Source organism: Scleropages formosus, chromosome 8, assembly GCF_900964775.1.
Source record: "Scleropages formosus chromosome 8, fSclFor1.1, whole genome shotgun sequence".
In the NCBI taxonomy this organism is placed as follows: Eukaryota; Metazoa; Chordata; class Actinopteri; order Osteoglossiformes; family Osteoglossidae; genus Scleropages; species Scleropages formosus.
Genome location: NC_041813.1, coordinates 16,738,626 through 16,758,411, shown reverse-complemented (window position 1 = coordinate 16,758,411; position 19,786 = coordinate 16,738,626). Strand labels below are relative to the sequence as shown.

The window sequence follows — 19,786 nt, the reverse complement described above, 5'->3', positions numbered from 1 at the left end:
TCAGGCCTGCCTCAAATGGTGGAGGCTGCAGTGAATGAACCACTTGCCTTCTAAGCAGCTATTTGACTTTATACTTGGTGGGACAGCAGGTGGAGTATTAGTTAAAGCTGCTGCAATTGGCCTCAAAAGAGAGAGGTTTGAATCCCACCTCCTGCTCTGGTAATCCTGATCAAGGTACTTCCCTAAATTGCTTCAGTAAAAGTACAGGAGTAGCGTTGTTGTCTCACAGGGTGGTGCGAGAGGGCATGGGTTCGATCCTCACTTAGTCTGTATGGAGTTTGCATGTTCTCCCCGTTTCTGCATGGGTTTCCTCCTGTTGCTCCCACTGTCCAAAGATGTGCTTTTTAGGTGGACTAATGACTTTAAAATCACCCATAGTGTGTGAGTGACAGGGAAGGTGTGTTCCACTCATGTATGGATGAGTGACCCATTGTAAGTAGTGTATCTAGCAGTGTAAGTCACCTTGGTGAATCAGGTGTGTGGGCTGGTAACACTACATAGTGTTCATTGGAAGTTGCTCTGGAGAAAAGTGTCTGCTAATTGAATAAACGTAATGTAGAAATTACAAAGCTGTATAAATCGGGAAATAATTAAAAGTCGCTTAACAGTCAGTGTAAGCTGCTTTTGAAAAAAACGTCAGTTCAATTAATATACGTAATGTATAAACGCCACAGTTCTGGAAAGAGCTTACATGGCCCTTCCTCCCCTTCTGATGTATGACAGAAGCATCCATTTTAAATTCTCTTTAATATGGCGCAACCGCAGGAAATATTACCAGAAGACTGTGAACTGCTTATTTGTGAGGAAGTGTAAGCAGCAGTTTGGAAGGCAGAGAGTTAGCATGGTCTCATGGAATCCCACCGTGTATGTAATAAAAATGATATACATTTGAAGATTCTTGCCATCTCAAGGGAAAGCAGAATGTGTTTCTGATGGAATGTGATATAAACAATATTTCTTTCATTGCATTTAGAACTAAATTCCTGGCCGTTTTCGTGAGCATAATACAAATGTCTATCAAACAAAAATCTGTTCCATGTGAACCAGCCGCCTTTTCAGTCATTGTTACGTATGTCGCTGCATGATTAAAGCGAATAAATTATAGTAATAGTATGGAGGCGGAGATTTCATTACGATCGTGACGCATGTAAAAGGGCGGGTCTTGGGTATAACTCTACATCGGCGGGTGCTAATTCGAAGCCTGCTTCTGAAGCCGTTGACGTATTAAAAGTAGGCGGGGCATGACGCACAGCATTGTTTTGGGATTGGTGAGTTATTCAAAGTGGGCGGGTAATTAAGGCGGAGCCGTAGTTTCGAATTGTGAGGTATTAAATGTAGGCGATTCAGTGAGATGGAACTTTCGATAGGGATTATCACGTTTAAAAGTTGTCCTCCTTTCTTCTTTGGAACTCTGTGTAATGAAAGGTAGTCGGGTCGTCGAAGCAGAGCCTGCGTTCTGACTAGTGAATTAAAAAAGTAGGCGTCTCTGTGGGGGGGGGGAACTTTCGTTCGAAACGGGTGACGTGTCGGCAGGAAGGCGGGTCTTCGAGTCCGGAATGCGGACGTGTTTCTATCCAAAGATTCCCAAGTCGACTGGCTGCTTCTGGAACTTTCTGTGCCGGCTCACGCAAAACAAACAGCAACTTCAGCCAACTTTGTATTGTTGTTTTTGCGTCGGCGAGAAATAGCTTTTTAACTAAGGTCGCTCGCGACTGTTGCAGTAACCGCTTTGCGATCTCGCGTGGATCATATATATATATATATATATAAAACGAGGGGGGAAAAGATCAAGATGTGTTTACAGTTTTTGGAATCACGTGCTGGACCAGCGCACGGATTATGACCGCGGCAAATATTTATTAATTAACGTAGCTGTGATCCGAGTGTCTGCGCAGCGGAGGCCATGGGGAAGGATTATTATCGGGTGCTTGGGGTCGCGAGCTGCGCGTCCGAGGAGGACATCAGGAAGGCGTATCGGCGACAGGCGCTCAAGTTGCACCCGGACAAGAACCGGAGCCCCGGGGCCGAGGAGGCTTTCAAGGAGATCGCCGAGGCGTACGACGTGCTGAGCGACGCCAAGAAGAGGGGCATCTACGACCTGTACGGGGAGGAAGGTGTGTGTGTGTGTGTGTGTGTGTGTGTGTGTGTGTGTGTGTGTGTGTGTGTGTGTGTGTGGCCGGCCAACCAGTCTCTGCTGGCGCTTGAAATCGCCGTCCGATGACCCTTCTTCGTGCATCACTCGTGTGTTTATGTCTTGACTTGTGTGTGATGTGCTCAGGAGGTGTGGAGTTGTTTCTGGGAGACCTCGTGGTTGAGGGTTATCCTGAGATCATGTTCACCATGCATCCCAGTGGGTGGTGATGGGCTATTGGTGAAGTTTGGTGAATGGTCCCACCCCCACCTACGTTGACCGCATGTCCCTCTCCTGAGTCCAGCTGTTGACCTCGTATTTCTCCGTTTCTGTGCAGGGTTGAAAGGTTCGTCTGGAGGAGGGGAGTCAAGCGATGCCGACTTCAGCTACTCCTTCCATGGGGACCCTCATGCCATCTTTTCTGAGCTTTTCGGTGGCCGTAGCCCATTTGAGCACTTCTTCGGCAAGGGCATGGACAATGACCTGGATGTGGGCGACCCCTTCGAGGGGTTCGGGATTGGAGGCTTCCCCGGGTTCCAGTCTTCTTTCAAGACGCAGCCCGCTCACAGAGCACGGAGGAAGAAGAAGGACCCTCCCGTCGTGCACAACCTGCAGGTGAGCCTGGAGGAGGTCTTCTCTGGCTGCACCAAGAGGATGAAGATCTCGCACCGGCGCCTCAACACAGATGGCCACACGACCCGGCGCGAGGATAAGATCCTCACAGTGGAGGTGAAGCGGGGCTGGAAGGAAGGCACCAAGATCACATTCCCCAAGGAGGGCGACGAAACTCCCACCAACATCCCGGCCGACGTAGTCTTCGTGATTAAGGACAAGCCACACCCCGTCTTCCGCAGGGAAGGCTCTGACATTGTCTACATCGCAAGAGTGTCCCTTAGAGAAGTGAGTGTGATGTGGTGATGCTGCTTTAAGTCCTCAGGCCATGAAAACCTTCTCTTACATTTACATTTATTCATTTGGCAGACGCTTTTCTCCAAAGCGACATACATCTCATAGAAAATACAATGTGTGTTCTCTGGGTTTCACTCATGTTTTATCAGTGTTGTGGTCCATGTAGAGGTTAATATCTGCAGACCTGGCCTTGCAGTGATGAAGATTCCTGCACTTTAGTGGCAATAAGAGTTGCTAACTGCTGCTAGCTGGAAGAAATACAGACCTGTTTATCTTGGGCTGTGGAATTGGTATAGGGTTCGAACCTCACTCATTCTGTGGAATTTGCATGTTCTCCCTGTGTTCTTGTGGGTTTTTTCCTCCAGTTCAAAGACATTTTTGAGGTGAATTGCTGGCACTAGTTTCCCATTGGGGTGTGTGTGTGTGAATGAGTGGATAATTGAAAAAGTTGTGTATCTAGCATTGTGTGTTGCCTTTGACGAAGACATGAGACAGCTAAATACTAATTAATAATAACAATAATAACTCAACTGTAACGATTACACTATGTCTGCGTTCCTCCTCCTTCTGGCCCTGCCCCATCCACAGGCTCTGTGCGGCTGCACGGTCAACGTTCCCACTCTGGACAGCAGAACAGTTGCAGTGACATTGCAAGATGTGGTCCAGCCGGGGATGAAGAAGCGTGTGCCGGGGGAGGGGCTGCCCCTGTCCAAATCCCCTGAGACAAGGGGCGACCTGGTGCTCGAGTTCCAGGTGCTCTTCCCTGACCAGCTGGAGCATGGAGCTCGTGAGGTCATTGCCTGTGTGCTGCCGCCCTGAATGCTGCCAGGACTGAAACTGTCCAGAATCAGACTTCCACCAGGGAAATTCTTTCTTTCTCTATTTATATATTTATATTAAAAAAAAACATAACTGAATGATTTTTTTCCAGTGTTTTGAAAGGTGATTACCTCATCGTGGGTGAGATGAACAGCTGAGTGCTTCTGAAAAGGTGGATCTTGTGTGTAAGTCAAACCTTGGGCCCAACCCTCCACATGTGTGCAAGATGATGATACTTAAACTTTTTTTTGAAGGTTAAAAACCAGGGTAAGGGCTGAAGGGGAGGATCTCTGAACATATCTGTACTTCACACACCCTCTGTCACTGCCAGTGTGAGCCCTGCTGAAGTTGTGATAATGAGGTGTGTTACAGGTGGTGGATATTCCCACACACAACCCGAATGTCCCTCTGGTGCTGGAGGGAGTGCTTGTGTGTGCTCACATAGCACTAGATCTCACTTTTACCCCAGTGGGCTGTCTGGTTTTTGTGTGTGTGTGTGTGTGTGTGCGTGCGCACGCAATGCACGTGCGCATTGCTGTATATTCAGCACATTGCTGAGTTTAGGAGCTTGAACATACTAATAATCTTCATATATGCAATCTCCATCACTGGGATTTAAACCCATTCCCTTCACCCTCATGCTGCCACGCACAGGGTCCTAGGTTTGGGGCTGACTGCTGAGTAACTCCTCCACGGTCCGGGTTCTGTCCTCACAGCTCTTGTCTTTGTGCCATTTCATGTTCCCCCCTCACTGCCTTATGCGTACACAGTAGGTCAACAGCTCTGCACAGCTGCCATGTGTACAACCATTTATAGTTTTTAATCAAACCCAAATTTATCAGTTCCTGACTGAACAGATTTATGGATTATTTGGACTGATTTAGGCTGCTCCTTTTGCAGCAAGGCTTTTAGTTGTGTGTTGAAGCGTTGCAAAACCTGCACAAACTGCAGGTCCAACACAGGGACCTCCGCACATGTGACTCGAACCAGCAACCTTCAGAAGACATGTACATGTTCTTAGCTAACAATAGCCTTTTCCTTCTCTCGGTGGCACAGCAGGCTTGCTAGTTAGGATTTCCACATGCCATTGTGGACTGAGTAGGGTTTACCATAGGAGCTGTGAAAAAAAAAAAAAATACATCACTATAATGGCAGTGATCGACAGCATGACCGAATACTGTGACACTTCAGTAATAATCACACAATGACTGCCTTTGGCAACAGGCACCACAGTCACATCCCAGTGCTTTAGAACTGCCATCTGCACAGGTGTGTTTTCTACCCGAGTGAGTATTTTAAATCTGCAGGTGATAAAATTCAATTCCAGGAAAATAAACTTTGAGTGCCGTGTCAGAGTCAGATTGAATCTTTCGCAATGTGTCCGTGTGTGTCACCCATATCCATCGAGTCATGTTTCTGAGTTTTCTGTTATCTGGGGATAACTGGAATCTGTTAGTAAATTCAATGTCATGATTTTGACTAAATGTAAATAAATTCTTAATCTTTTTATGTGTTTCTTGTGTCCAGTAAAATCTCTGTTCAGAAATGGAAGAAAAATCAATCTTGTTAAAAGTATTTTTCTATCATACAAGTTTTGGTTAGGTGAGCAGTAAATAGTACGACTGCTTGGGATGGTGAAATGTAATGGAATGAAACCAGTAGTGTGTGGGGTTATTGTTCTGTCCCAGTGGTACACAATAGGCATATTTGTAAAATAGAAATGTGTGCTTATACATATATAGCTTCCTAAGGTGACATCTCCTAAACTGGCATCGTAATTAAATCACTGTGTGTACAGGCAGCCTTCATACAAAGTTTTACTGACATCCTTTGATGTTACAGCACATTTATAGCAAATTAAGGGAAAAAACTTACAGTTCCATAGAGCACTTTAACATAATATTAATTCAAAACCATAACACGAACATCATACCGGACCTCTTCAGATATCCACATAATTTCTTGGAGTTTATTAGAAGTCCAACATGCAAAAGACTTTTCTATAATTTAAATGATTCTGCTTTTACATGTGTGACCTTTTAAAACCTGTTTTCAGATGCATTTCATTCTCGAGAAAAGCACATTTGAATTATGCGGAATTATTCGATTCGTGACCAAGATTGTGTGCCTGGTCTCAGTCCGACAATAAGCTTAATTGTAATAATCCGATATAGAACAATAAACAGTCTTTACTGAATTAGCGAGAAGTAACAGTGACGGAAAGCTGCAGTACTCGCTGGTGGTCACGAGGTGGCAGCAGACTGAAGAATGAGTGACATTGACCGCAGATCCTTCTGCCCTAAAACGACGAAATAACATAAATGTTTGTGAAAAGTTGTATAACTGAAACTGCTCTAGGGTTTAAGGTCTGGTACCGTTTGACAACTTGGACCTGGGCCAGTCCGAAAATAGAAACTAAGACTGTCTTTCAGACATTTCTATCACTTCTAATTGCGCACACTTAAAAAAAAAAAGCATTGTCAAAATTATCCATCAACTGAAATCTAATTAAAAGAAAAATTAATTGGCAGGAAAGGAAGAACCGGGCGACAAGTCCTAGAAAGAAATCCTGGAACGTGCCCTGAAACGCCTGCGATGACGCGCGCGGACCGGATTGCTATTGGCTTCGAGAAATCCGACCTAGACCGCGATTGGTTTGTCCTCTTAAATCCCGATTATGATTGGTCATTGCTCGCCGAGAACCCGCCTCCGTCCTGACGCATCTCCGCTCTGCATCCTTTCCTCCCGCTCAGTGCGGAGGGCGCGTCGGAGGCGACGTAAGTAGCGAAAGTTGAGTTCAATGATCGTAGAGTTGGAGAGAGAGAGAGAGAGAGAGAGAGATGAATAAAGACAAGAGATCCGCCCCGAATGTCGCGGAGGATCTGCGCTGGAGGTACGTATCGTCAATTCATTCGGTTCACTTTGAGGATCCCTAAGACGTTTCTCTGGACCCACGTTTTCAGTTTTGTTTCCAGTTTATGTTTTCATTTCTGTTCGTAAAATACGTTGCTGTGTGTCAGAATGATTGAAGTGCACCGCGAAAGACATGGCATGGGAACCGTTCGTTGTTGTCGAAGCCGCGCCACACACGGATGGAGCCATACGGTGGAGCTCTTCTTCATCTTCTTGTTCTTCTTGTGCGCTGTTCGCTCCTCGTTCCTTGTGCGCGCAAGAGTTTCGGGCGGACATCACATCACCAAGAGTCCCTTGCAAAGAGATCAATCCAGGAGAGACAGCTCGATACATTGTGTCCAGTGTCCGTTGTATTCATTCTTGATGGAGACCTTGTGTCCATGGCTCGTTGAAACATTGTGTCAAGTCCTGATGGAGATTGTGTCCAGTATTGCAGTATTGATGGAGACATGGTGACCAGTGCTGAGAATCACACAGTGATCTGCTGCTGTTGTACGGCTGTGTACCTCATTCTGTTGGAGTTAAAGGATTGGGTTGGTCCTTGGATATGGCTGCAGACAGCTGTTTGACTTCTGATGGAGGTTAAATCTCTGAATCAGAGTCACCACCATGTTTAAAACCCCATACAACATCTCGACTGACGGTGGGGTGACTGTATGATACCTTGCGGAAACATGCTCAGCTCCATCATTAAGAACAGTGTTGTTTGGACAGTGAGACTAAAAAGTAGCCGTTTTCTTTAGTGAGTCTGCAGACTGATTTAGGATCAGCAGCACAGTGTGGCTGTAAAACAGATCTTTCCGGAAGGTCGGCACCTCACAGCTCTGGCAGCAAGCGATTCATATGTTGTGTTATTAAATGTAGTTTTATCTCTTAATTTTTTTTTTTTTTTCTAGGTGACAACTTTCAAATCCTCAAGAGTTATTTAAAAAAAAAATCTTTTTTCAGAAGATCTAATCTGTGGGAAGCGCCAAAGATTTTGACAACACAGATATTAACTGTGAGGCCCCCTGGAAGCCCAGTTATATAGAACGTGGGTAGGGGTGTGCTGGAGCTGGTGGGCAAGCTGCCCTGTGGGATGTGTGACAGGACACTGGTGTGCGCTTGAGCACTGCAGGACCCCCCTTGCTTTCGTGGAACCCCACCGGTAGACAGACGGACAGACAGACGGACCATGCTGCTGGGGCTGGGGCGCAAGAAGAAGGCCACCTCACTGGTAGAGAATGAAGAGGCGGAGCCCATTCGGGCAGGGCTGGATGTGCCGGGGCTGGAGGGCTTGAGGTCTAGCAGAGAGGTGGAGGGAGCCTCCCTCGAGGTCCTGTCGCCAGGCCTGCCCCCCCCTCCCGCTGGCCTCAGACCCCGACTGGTGTTCCACACCCAACTGGCCCATGGCAGCCCCACCGGCCGTATCGAGGGCTTCAGTAACGTCCGCGAACTCTACGCCAAGATCGGGGAGGCCTTCGGGATCCCTGTGGATGAAGTGGGTGATCAGGTGGTGGAAACACCCAGAAATGTTGAACTAAGGGTAGTTCTCTTAGACAGTTAAGGAACTTGCAGTTAAATTCCACCAGTGCAGCTTCAGTAATTCATTTCCTGCCATTAATTCCAGAATAAACGAGGTGCTGCTTACACGCCAGCCCCCTGAGAATGTTGCTGGATACCTGATGGGTCTGTAATTTTCTGATTCTTTGGACCCTGAACAGGGAGGGGGAAAAAAAAAATGCACTTAATTAGTTTTGTTGCGATTAGATGGTTCAGGATTTAATTAGTTCCTTGTGATAAAACCGGAGTAGGCCGTGTTGCTCTTGCTGAGAGGGTCGCCTGTCTGCGATCGCTCATCTCTGTCCCTCATCCTGCACCAGATCATGTTCTGTACGCTGAATACGCACAAGGTGGACATGGATAAGCTACTGGGAGGCCAGATCGGCCTGGAGGACTTCATCTTCGCCCATGTGAAGGGCCAGAAGAAGGAGGTGGAGGTGTTCAAGGGTGACGACGCCCTAGGGCTCACCATCACCGACAACGGAGCAGGATACGCCTTCATCAAGGTACGCACCAGGCCTCGAACTGCTGGGAAAATCTTCATCTCCACTACGGGAGTACTAGTGTATTAGCCACTCACTAAGTTTTTAAACCCAAGTAATTTACAGTGTTAGGTTTGTACACTAAGCTACTTCCAGTGTAAATGTACAGTGATTTACCCACTTATACATCTTGGTAACTTGTACTGACAGTTTTGTTTGGTAATTGATTCTTGGTGAGTACCTTGAACGCACGAGGTGGGATTTGAACCTGAGTCTTACGGAGAGAGCGCTAACTACTATGCCACCTGCTGCCAATTATAACAATGTCACCTTGTTAGAATGGAGTTCCGTTACACAGTTGTCTTGTGGGAGCTGGGAACAGTTTTTTTTTTTTTTTTGTTTTCTCCATATTAGGAATTTGACATTTCCTGTTTTTTCACCACTTAATGGAAGTGAAAGTACTGCAAAGTGTTTTTAGATGTTGTCCTTGTAAAACTGAAGGGTGTGAAATATGATTTGTTTGGTTGGTGTACTGGAGCGCAATGCATTTCTGGAGCATTTCTTATTGACTAAAAAAAAAAACCCACTAAAGCGTTCTGTGCGTTTCAGAGAATAAGAGAGGGCAGCACCATTGAGCAGATCCAGATTGTCAACGTCGGGGACATGATCGAGTCCATCAATGGGCAGCCTCTGATTGGCTGCCGCCACTATGAGGTTGCCAGGATGCTCAAGGAACTGCCCAAGGGGCGGGAGTTTAGCCTCAAACTGGTGGAGCCTTTGAAGGCTTTTGGTGTGTGTCAGTGTGGAGGATCAATAACAACAACAACAATAATAATTATGACAATCATACAAATATTTGTTCGTGTGGTTTTTTTTTTTTTTTTTCTCATAGCAGTTTGGAAAACTAAAATATCAGTGTTCTCTGTTTCTCTTCCCCTGCAGACATGATCAGCCAGCGGTGTGGTGGGTCGCGCTCAGGCTCCGCAGGGTCTCAGCTGGGGACAGGCCGAGGGACACTGCGACTGCGGGCCAAAGGACCTGCCACTGTGGAAGAGCTGGTGTGTGTTGCTCCATCACCCTCGGTTGTCCCCTCCACAGTGTAAGAGTATCTGGGAACAGCTGGAGCTGCGGGGCAGACGATTGTCTGAATTTAACGTCTCCCTGTTGTGTGTCTGTCAGCCGTCCGCGTTTGAAGAGAAGGCCATTGAGAAGGTGGATGACCTCCTGGAGAGCTATATGGGAATCCGAGACAGCGAGTTAGGTGAGAGGCATGTCAGAACTGAACTCTTTGTGTGTGTGTGTGTGTGTGTGTGTGTGTGTGTGTGTGTGTGTGTGTGTGTGTGTGTTCCTTGTGACTTCAGTCTTATAGGATTGTGTTGGTTTGTTGTTGGTTTTTCTAAACCCATCTGTGTGTGCGCTTCTGACAGCGGCCACCATGGTGGAGCTGGGGAAGGACAAGAGGAACCCTGACGAGTTTGCAGAGGCACTTGACGAGACGCTGGGTGACTTTGCTTTCCCGGACGAGTTTGTGTTTGACGTCTGGGGTGCCATTGGCGATGCCAAGGTGGGCCGTCTGTAACCATGGAAACCCGAGGAACACCTCAACGTGTTGAGATACCAGAGAAGACCCCGCGGATGACCACTACAGACCCTTCAGTTAGTTTTTTGCTTTTTTTTTTTTTTTTTTTTTTTAAAAAATAATTAAACAGTGAAGAGCCTCCTGGGGTTGGTTTGGACCACTGTCCCGAAAACTCTCACCTTTCACCTCCTTTGCTGCATGTGAACTTCTGCAGGAGCATAGAGAAAAGAACTGGAGACATGAGACTAAAATGAGTAGAGCCTTTGACAGCCAGATGGGGTGACTCTATATTTGTGATGTGTTTTGGGGACCATTCTGGACTGTCTTGGATACTGCTGGACTTTGTTGGACTGTCTAGGACTTTACCACATAGTGTGGGGCTGTGTTATAGTGTCACACACTGTCTGTGTCTGATTATACTGGACTGTCTTGTATTGTCTCAGACTGCGTCAGCTGGCCGTGGACAGTGCCGGACTGTGTTGGACTGCACCTCTGCTTCCATTACAAACTCTGGGTTGGACTGAAAAGCAGCACGTTGCCATGTGCTGAATTCCACGTCATGTGGAGTTATTGGCCTTTAGTAATACATGGTTACGCTTGTGGTCATATTTCTTAAAGTTATAACTTTTAACATCCCGCAGCTGCTGCAGTGTTAGTCTTGTTCTCTCCATCTTCTGGCCCAAAGTTCATAAAGCGGAAAACACTTTTATAACGTCGATGCTGCCGATCGAAGTGTCTCGGATAAAGTGTGTGGAAATCCTCGCTGCAGCTATTGAGAACGTCTCCATGGCGGTTCTCATCCGTTCTGCTCTGTCACAATTGGAAATGTGCAGTGTATTGTGATTTATTCTGATGCGCCCGGGTTGGAATAGCACCTGACCTCCGAGGAATGTAGTACCCGTCACAGAAGTGCTGAAGATGCTGGAACATGGAGCATGTGGCTGTGGACATGTGATGGAAAAAAGTAGATAATCATTGGATAGAGCAATGTAACAATCCGCTCCCATAATGAGTCACTGCAGAGTCCATCAATGAGGTGTCAGCTGTGCCAAAATGAGGAAAAAATACTTAAAAGTACGCTTGTATATAAACACTTAAATATGAGTCTGAAAGGAGGAGGAAACTGGGATTAATGGAAATATAGCATACAAAACGAGGTGCAATAATGTCACAGGTATAAATATATTAAACGATTGTACAGCTGTGCTGCCAGGACTATTCGGTTATTTCAAAATATCGTGACAGTGGAATTGTAGGTAGAAAAAAGTATTGCTTTATTTTCTTTATAATAAGGATAAAGAACTGTGATGCTGCTTCAGCAGTGAACATTTGCGTCTTCCTAAAGACCCTTGTTTTGTAAGAGATGGCAGATTTGTTCTTGCCCTTTTTTAACTTTGACTCCTTAATGATTTGTTTTGGCATGTAGTTTTTATAGTACCATTATGTCCATGTTTTGAGTTACTCCTATTCACTTATTATAGTGCTATATATGATTTCCGACTTTCATATGACAGCATTTTCACACTAACAGTGTTTAACAGTATTATTAGTCCTATTTCATCGAGAAGCAATTCCAATGCATTTTAATGCTTGTACATTATAAAAACAGCTGTTGTACTGGGAGCTTGGTATTACACTGTTAATGTGATTGGTAATAGAAATAATGGTTATATTTACAATATAAACTGAAGTGCACTCTCTGTGTGTTTTCTTTTTTTCTCCACCAAGGAAAATAAGAGGTACAGCGGTTGTATCCTGAAACACAGGTACACACTAAAGACATATCAGTTCAAAGCACCTCTAATGACTGCCGCGGTCAGTGATAACTCACGTCATCATTCATTTATTTGTTGCAAAAACAGCGGTCATGCCAGGGTGCTTCCCACGCTCCAAAGCCCTCCCTCGAAGGGCAAAAAGTGCACGACGCACTCTTGTTCTGCATTTCTTTCTACGTTGTGGGTTTCACAAGTGTGAGCGTGTCCTTATGAACACCTCAAATCCCCTTGGAGTGTGTCTCAGTCAAACCATGACCCCTTGCCTTATTTACTGCGCAATTTGGCATAAGGATGCTTTGTAAGACATCAGTGTTTCAACAGAACCTCCTTCAGGTAAATCGATGTCCTCCATTTCTCAGTGATGCAATCGACTTTTTTGTGCAGCTCAGGTATACCCAAAACAGGTGTTTGAACTCTAAACATGTTCCATCTACCAGCGATTTCTTTTTTTCTCTCAGCACCTGTTGTTGTGCAAGCCAACCCTGCATAACGATTACATCAGGTGCGTGGATGAGGTTGGGTGCACTGAAATCTGACCTCTTGAAATGGTGGGTATGACGACTGTGTTGGGGGAGGGTGGCCACGCTTTTTAGGTAACAGCCCTTCAAAGGAGTTGTGAAGAGCAGGTTTACCAGCAGAGCTGGAAGGTGCCTGCAGATACAAGGTGGAGGAGCAGGAAGGAAGGAGGATCTAGGCTGCTGGGATCTCTACTGAGGACCTGAGGCTCCTTTCCCTAACGGGGTTCATCCAGGAGAGAAGACCCAAACACATCCTCAAGCATCGATGTCCCAACGCCCAAGGGCTGCATCCCAACCGGGAAGGCCGCCATCTATCCAGAGTCCCCGGCTGCTAAAGGGCTTGCGGAGACGCGCCCTATCCACGCAGCCCACCCAGGGTCTGGAGGAGGAGCTCACGTGCACGGTGTGCTGCGAGATCTTCCATGAGCCCGTAGTACTCAACTGTACCCACAGCTTCTGCCAGTCCTGCCTGCAGCAGTTCTGGCGCAAGAATCCAGCAGGGCGCCAATGCCCAGTGTGCCGGCGCCGCTGCTCCTCTACTGAGCCGCCCATCAGCCTGACCCTGAAGAATGTGGCTGAGACCTTCCTGCGGCAGAAGGAGTCAGAGCCAGAGTCAGGTCAAATCCCAGGGTCCAGCCCCAAGGTCCAATGTCCAGCTCATGAAGAGGTGCTCAAGCTCTTCTGCCAGGATGACGAGGAGACTCTTTGTTTTGTGTGTCACATGTCCAGGAAACACACGGGTCACCAGGTTTGTCCACTGGAGGAGGCAGTGCTCAGTCGCAAGGTGAGGGGCTCAGAACCATCGCTCATAATGGAGGCCCACATGCCCAGCTTTGTGTTGTTGCTTTAAGAATAATTTTTCGCAAAAATTCAGATCGAAAATGACACAAGGGGTTGGAATCTGTACTTGTTTCTGATGCAATGGATCATAAAATAATCTTATTATGAGCCTGGAAAATACGCACTGTCTGTTTCACTTGAGAGTACCTGACTTAACCAATCTGGGTGTTGCAGCTGAACTCCAGCAACACGTTATTTTTCCAGCATAGGTTACACCTTCAGGGCAAAAACACGTATGACTAAATGAATGCTTCTGCAGTTTTGTGTTATATTTCCATAGAGAGCTGTTAAAATTAATTTAATGTGGTAGGTTAACAAATTATATTGAAAAATGCCAATGCTCTATTACAGCATGTCATAGAAAATATGAAGTGCAGCTTTTCTGAACTCCAAAGTCTGACTTTGCGCTCCTCCTGACCTCAGATACTATATAGTTCTTGTGTCTAGGGGCATGTTGACTCATAGTGGGCTTGAAGAGTTTTTAGAAGTGGAGATGTTGACATGTACCTTCAGTACCACAAACAATCAATATGTGTAAATTCTGTGGCGATTTACCAGCAAGGATATGGATTATTTGCCAAGAATCTCTTTCATTTGACGGTTCGTCTCTATTGTTTATGAAGAATATGAATTTAGGCCAGACAGATGTGTAATTGTTGGTTTTTTTATGGAGCAAGAAAGCAGTGATTTAACGGCGTAATCAATGCAATTGTTATGAAAGGGCATGGGGTTGACTGAAGGTGCTGTTTTAGGGTTTACTGTTTTTCACATCCTTCAGGAGGAGCTAATTAAAGATATTGGTCGGATGAAGAAAAATCTCAGGCAACTTTACGAAGCCAAGCAAGAATACGATGACATGGCCGTGCATCTTAAGGTATTCAAAGGCTAAGGACTTAAGTGATCACATTGTAGAGTAACTGAAAAATCATCATCGTCCATTGACAATCCGCACTCCCACCGCAGAACCAGCTTCAGCGGACGGAGCGGCAAATGAAGGAGGAGTTTGACCAGCTCCATCAGTTCCTACAGAAGGAGGAGGCGGACAGGATTGCGGCACTGAGGGATGAGCATGAGAGAAAAAGTCAGCTGGTGAAGAGGAAGACAGAGTGTCTCATGCGTGACATTCTCTCCATTTCTAATACCATCATTGGTATTGATAATGAAATTTCTGCCAGCGATGCCCTCTTCCTTCAGGTACACCACACTATGAAACTGGAAATTGTCATGCTAGGAAGACAAAGCCATTTGTTAAGCAATGATGAAGCAAAAATTATTAATTTATTGGCTTATTTAAATGGGCACCTGTACCTTGGAGTGATTGGTTGTTTCTGGTTCTTTTTTTCCAGAACTACAAGATCACAAGGGGAAGGTATGCCGAGAACCAGCTTTATTTCTGTTTTATACTGATTTTCAGGTATACAGCCTTGTTGTGTGCTGTTGCAGAGCACAGTGTGCTACACAGGACCCAGAGAAGCTGTCAGGCGCGCTGATTGACGAGGCCACCCATCTGAGCTCTCTGAAGTACAGAGTTTGGGAGAAGATGTTGGGGATTGTTAAGTACAGTGAGTGCCATGTTTTTGTTGATGGATGGGGATTTAATAATCAGTAAAAAAAAAAAGTAACGCTTAACCTGAACTGATCTTTCTGGATTGGAAAGGCCAAATCTCGCAAAGCTGGTTTTGGGGGTAGCTGGGAGCGTAGTGATTAGAGCTGCTGCCTTTGGACTCAAAGGTTGTAAGTGGGAATCTCACCTCTGGCTGTAGTACTCTTGAGCATGGTATTTACTTGAAAGTGCTCTAGTTAAAAAAAAATGTTACCTGGCTGTATAAATGGGTAAGTAACTGTCGGTAGATTAACTTTGTCAGTTGCTTTAGAGAAAAGCCTCATCTAAATGAATAAATGTAGACTTCTTGGGTCTTTCTGATCCACCCTTGAGTTCTTTTTTGATCCACCCTTACAGCCCCTGTGACCCTTGACCCCAACACAGCCTATGCCTGGCTCTCCCTGTCAAGTGACCTCACCAGTGTGACCAATGCTGGGAATATGCAGGAGGTCCCAGACAACCCGGAGCGCTTCAACCACCTGGTCTTTGTGCTAGGGTCTGAGGGCTTCTTATCAGGCCAACATGCCTGGGAGGTGGAGGTGGGCAACAAGGATGACTGGGTCTTGGGTGTGGTTAAGGAGTCCATTAACCGCAAGGGGAAGGTCTCGGGTCGGCCGGAGGATGGCTTTTGGACCATAGCACTCTGCGAGGGTCAGTTTACAGCCATGACCACTCCACGTACAACGCTACAGGTGGAGGGCCCCCTGGAGAAAGTACGTGTGCAGCTGGACTGTGATGCTGGCCTGGTGGTCTTCTCCAACCCGGTCAACATGACAACCATATACACCTTTAAAGACCACTTCATTGAGAAGATGTTTCCTTTCTTCTGCCCTGGGGCAAACATTAATGGCAACAATTCCAGGCCACTGAAGATCTGTCCTGTGAGGGTTGCTATATGGAACAGTGCTACCTGGTGACACACCAAAATTCACACCAGGAAGTTTGTGGACTTTAAGCAGATGCAACAAAGTCAAAGTTGTGTGGAGATTTCTACTTCCTTAAAATTTGTTACGATTATATAAAAATTATTTTATTTCTTTGGGAAATTTATCACATCGGCTCAGGGTGGCTGTGGCCTTAGTCATGGTAACTTTACATCTCTTTTTATACACAGCTGCTTACTGTAAAAATAGTGTTGTGTTAGTGTGTTTCAGAAAAATATTTCATGTTTTGTTATTTTAGTAAATTTCATAATCACACCAAAACAATAAATAATAAAGAGAAATCAAACCACTTCTACAGGGTGTGTACATCTACCTAATGATCCATCATCAATGACTATTTGCCAGTCCAGGGGTTCAAACCCTCATCCAGGCCCACATTCTGGGAGAGGTGAGGCACCAGTGCTACCCACTGTGCAACCATGCCCCTAGTTGTTTGGCTTCCTACCACTCTGTCTGCCTGTCTATCGTATGTGAAAGACAGAGGCAGGTCAATATATGAAAATTTTGATGCTACAGGACTCATGTTTTTGTGATATAGATGAAAAGGTTATTGGTTTCTCATCCTCTTGAAGAAGGTTCAGTCTCTACAAATTACATTTACTTTTTTGAAGAGTTATAATAGAACACGTATATTTCTATCATTTATATCAATGCTTTATCACTGCTTAGCACATGGCTTATATATCAGTAATGTTGGAAAGGCTTGTCTGACTCGGCAGTATAGTCAACAAAACATGACTTTCTTGTGCAATGTTGAAGGGTTGATCCCACTAAAGAAAGTAATTACTTAAAAATGTATGTAAAATCCTATCTATATATCTCTTGGAAGTTTTAAGTTCTGCACTGGCCAGCACAATTACTCAGGTCTTTTGAAGAACATGTGGAAAAGTGGTGTCATAAGCACATCTGAAAGGTCTGGGTGTCTGGTGTATTGGGTTAAATTGTTAACAAACCATGTTGTTGCTGGGTCATTCCCTCTGAGGATGTGTGTTTCTTAAACAAAAACTGTTTTCAAACCAACAAACCTTCAGTATGCAGTGAAGTTGAAAGACAGGGTGGTTTTCCTCCCTGCACTACAGTATTGTAGTTAATGGGGTTGCATAAGTGACCATGATGGTGGTGGTTTGACTGAATTTACCTAAAGTACCTCTGAAAGCTTTCCCTGTCAGCTGCTGGCACTATGATACATGTGATAATGAAGTAGGCCTACAGTAACCCCTTGCATGGTGATAGGTGGCTGTTATAAGCTGAATGAGGATGTATTTTTAACTATTAAATTTAGGGGTTCAATCCCTCTGAGAGGAGCTGCTCAATAAAAGCTCTGAGAGTTAGAATAGAAAGTATCCAGCTCTGTCAGAGCCTGTCCCTTCAACTCAAAAAGGAGCCAAAAATGTCCCATTCCCTTTTTCAAGTACCTATGTGGAGACATTCACTTGCTCTGTCTTTGGTTGACTAAGCCTTTTCTTAGGTCCCTCACCCTTCCCTTCCTTAAGTATAACTGAAAGAGTTGCCTCTTTTTGGCTGTGTGGCCAAATAGTGCAACAGGCTGTGTGGTTGGTCTGGGTTTAAGGTTCATGGTTTGCTTCCCAAGCATGGCTTTACTATTTGTTTAAAAATATACTCCTGTTCCTTAATTATATCTGAAACCTCTGCATGATGACCTGCTGGATGACAGCATAGCACACCAAGTTATTAACTCTTAGGCACCTGATTTGATTTAAGAGTCATATGTTTGGTTGACAATATACACCCTTAACTTTCTTGAATGGGTGATTCCTGTTGGTTCTTGTAGAGTAGCTTGCTAAAACACCTCACCCTTGGAGTTGAGTTTAGTGGTTCAGTCCCCAGGAGGGGCCTTTGCTTCTAAATCTATGCAACTTTGAACTCCTGTTTAAATTACGGTTGAACATTCAGTAGACAGGACCTGGTGTGGTATGACAGCATAAAAGATAAGGTTCAGGGATTGAGCCTTCTGAAAGGTGGTCCCAATACATCTGGCAAGAGTGACCCATGGGACCTCCCTACATGATGCAGCACTGAAGACCTTGTGCTAGAAGTAGGTAAGGTGTATGATGGAGAGAGTGAAAGGATGTGTGGAGAGGTATTTTAGGAAAAGGGGAACATCCACCTCATTGAAGGTGTTCTACATGCAGATGGCTTGACTCACCAGTTTTGGAGGATAGGCAACCAACTGTTCAGCTCACTGAGCTGCAGAGCTGCATGGCAAAGAACCTCTGAAATGTTTGTATTATCCTTCAAATAGGGTAAAGCCTGTTGTTTTTAAATGAGAAAAGATCAGTGCACACTCCCTGTGACTTGAACCTCAAAGCTTACAGTTTAGTATCTGAGCACTCAGTAGGCTGCACAACATTGCAGATCTGCTTGTACCCTTGCAAACATTCAGGATATACTTAAAGAATAGTAAATGAGCTGTTATTTTTATTTTTTAAAAAAGACAGGGAAGCCTTTGGTGGGATTTAACCTCCAACCTCAGGAGAAGCAACTGAACACTCAGCTTGTTGCACCTCAGAGTCCTCCTGAAGCTTCATCTTTCAAGGGTAGGGAGATGTTAAACAAGGTAAGCGAACAAGGTTTTAATTAAAGAAGCTCTCCTTGAAAGACTTCAAGCTCCAACCTCGGTAGGAGGCATGTGGGCACCCAACACACTTTTTTACAAGTAGGGACAAGGGTGACTTTAGTTTTTTCTTTAACTATAGTTCTCACTGCTTTGATGGTTACTAGACCATCATGCAACTGAAAGTGATGTTGATCAGCAGCCCTCCTGGGGCTTGAGCTTCTTATCCCAAACAGATATGGTTAAGGTAATGCCCTAAACTTTTTAACGAAGCTACTCTTCTTGTACGAACCCATCAAATAATCAGTTTTTAATTACTATCGGATAAACAATTTTATTTGTTGTAATAAAGATATGATGTCTCCACTTTTAAGTACGCAATCTGCACTGCAAACAAAACATACATTAAATGGAATGGGAATGTTTACTGACAATAAAACAGGGAACTAATGACATTTCAGTTTATTGTCTAAAAATCGTGATTTTAGCATTTCATCCACAGTTCTCAAAGTTACAGGCAACAGACACTATTAAAGCAATGTGAGCACATTTAAGTACATAAAAATGTAAATATGTTACCATGGTTTCATGAACCTCTGCACCTACCAACTACCTTACTAATTGTTATTTAGTCTGTCAGCTACTTATGCTCAACACACCATTTGATATTTTCAGTGTTGCAGCTATTTCGTTATTACATTTTATTATGGGATAGTGATGTCACCATGGTGAAGTAAGGGAAGCCCTTTCACTGCTGTATTCTATAATCATGCATAGGTTTTTACTCCTTTACTAGACCAGGAGTATGGCATATGGCTGAAAATTATCTAGCAAAGGATACTGACACAAGAGGCTTTGCACTGGTCTACAGGGAATATTTGGATTGTGTAATTTAAGTATTCTAAATCATTAAAGCTTTGTACTAGTCAAGTTCCTCTAATTGCAGTGACAGTCCTTACTGTAGTAACTGTAGCCAGCAGGTTTTAAATAGTTGTGTCTATTTGCTAACAATGAACAGTGGTCAGCGTCCAGTGCGAGTCTACACTGAGATGCAGAGTGACTCCTAAGCAGGATAAACTGACACAATGGGAGGAAGGAAGCCTGACATAGGGTGAAGTAAGCATGAGCGGCAGGGTGCCACGCAATGGCTGAGGAG

The 19,786-nt window shown here is 44.9% G+C and overlaps 3 protein-coding genes across 5 annotated transcripts; all 3 read left to right on the top strand.

Annotated features, from left to right (window-relative positions):
• The first annotated feature begins 1,344 nt into the window (after nucleotides 1-1,344).
• On the top strand, nucleotides 1,345-4,995 carry LOC108935767 (dnaJ homolog subfamily B member 1-like). The gene is made up of 3 exons (XM_018754625.2): nucleotides 1,345-2,114; nucleotides 2,469-3,031; nucleotides 3,629-4,995. Exons 1-3 carry the CDS (start codon nucleotides 1,904-1,906, stop codon nucleotides 3,857-3,859), a joined length of 1,005 nt encoding a protein of 334 aa, XP_018610141.2. The 5' UTR covers nucleotides 1,345-1,903; the 3' UTR covers nucleotides 3,860-4,995.
• A 1,610-nt stretch (nucleotides 4,996-6,605) lies between these two features.
• Nucleotides 6,606-12,064, top strand: LOC108935765 (PDZ domain-containing protein GIPC1-like). 3 transcript variants are annotated; one of them, XM_029253995.1, is made up of 7 exons: nucleotides 6,606-6,636; nucleotides 7,669-8,264; nucleotides 8,635-8,820; nucleotides 9,406-9,586; nucleotides 9,739-9,854; nucleotides 9,976-10,057; nucleotides 10,224-12,064. In XM_029253995.1, exons 2-7 carry the CDS (start codon nucleotides 7,947-7,949, stop codon nucleotides 10,373-10,375), a joined length of 1,035 nt encoding a protein of 344 aa, XP_029109828.1. In that variant the 5' UTR covers nucleotides 6,606-6,636; nucleotides 7,669-7,946; the 3' UTR covers nucleotides 10,376-12,064. The 3 variants fall into 3 exon arrangements, with proteins under 3 accessions (XP_029109828.1, XP_018610138.2, XP_018610137.2); XM_018754622.2 differs by lacking the exon at nucleotides 6,606-6,636 and adding an exon at nucleotides 6,674-6,752 and having other exon boundaries at nucleotides 7,669-8,252; XM_018754621.2 differs by lacking the exon at nucleotides 6,606-6,636 and adding an exon at nucleotides 6,674-6,752.
• A 726-nt stretch (nucleotides 12,065-12,790) lies between these two features.
• On the top strand, nucleotides 12,791-16,297 carry LOC108935755 (tripartite motif-containing protein 35-like). The gene is made up of 6 exons (XM_018754602.2): nucleotides 12,791-13,452; nucleotides 14,287-14,382; nucleotides 14,472-14,702; nucleotides 14,855-14,877; nucleotides 14,952-15,070; nucleotides 15,469-16,297. Exons 1-6 carry the CDS (start codon nucleotides 12,934-12,936, stop codon nucleotides 16,026-16,028), a joined length of 1,548 nt encoding a protein of 515 aa, XP_018610118.2. The 5' UTR covers nucleotides 12,791-12,933; the 3' UTR covers nucleotides 16,029-16,297.
• Nucleotides 16,298-19,786: the final 3,489 nt, after the last annotated feature.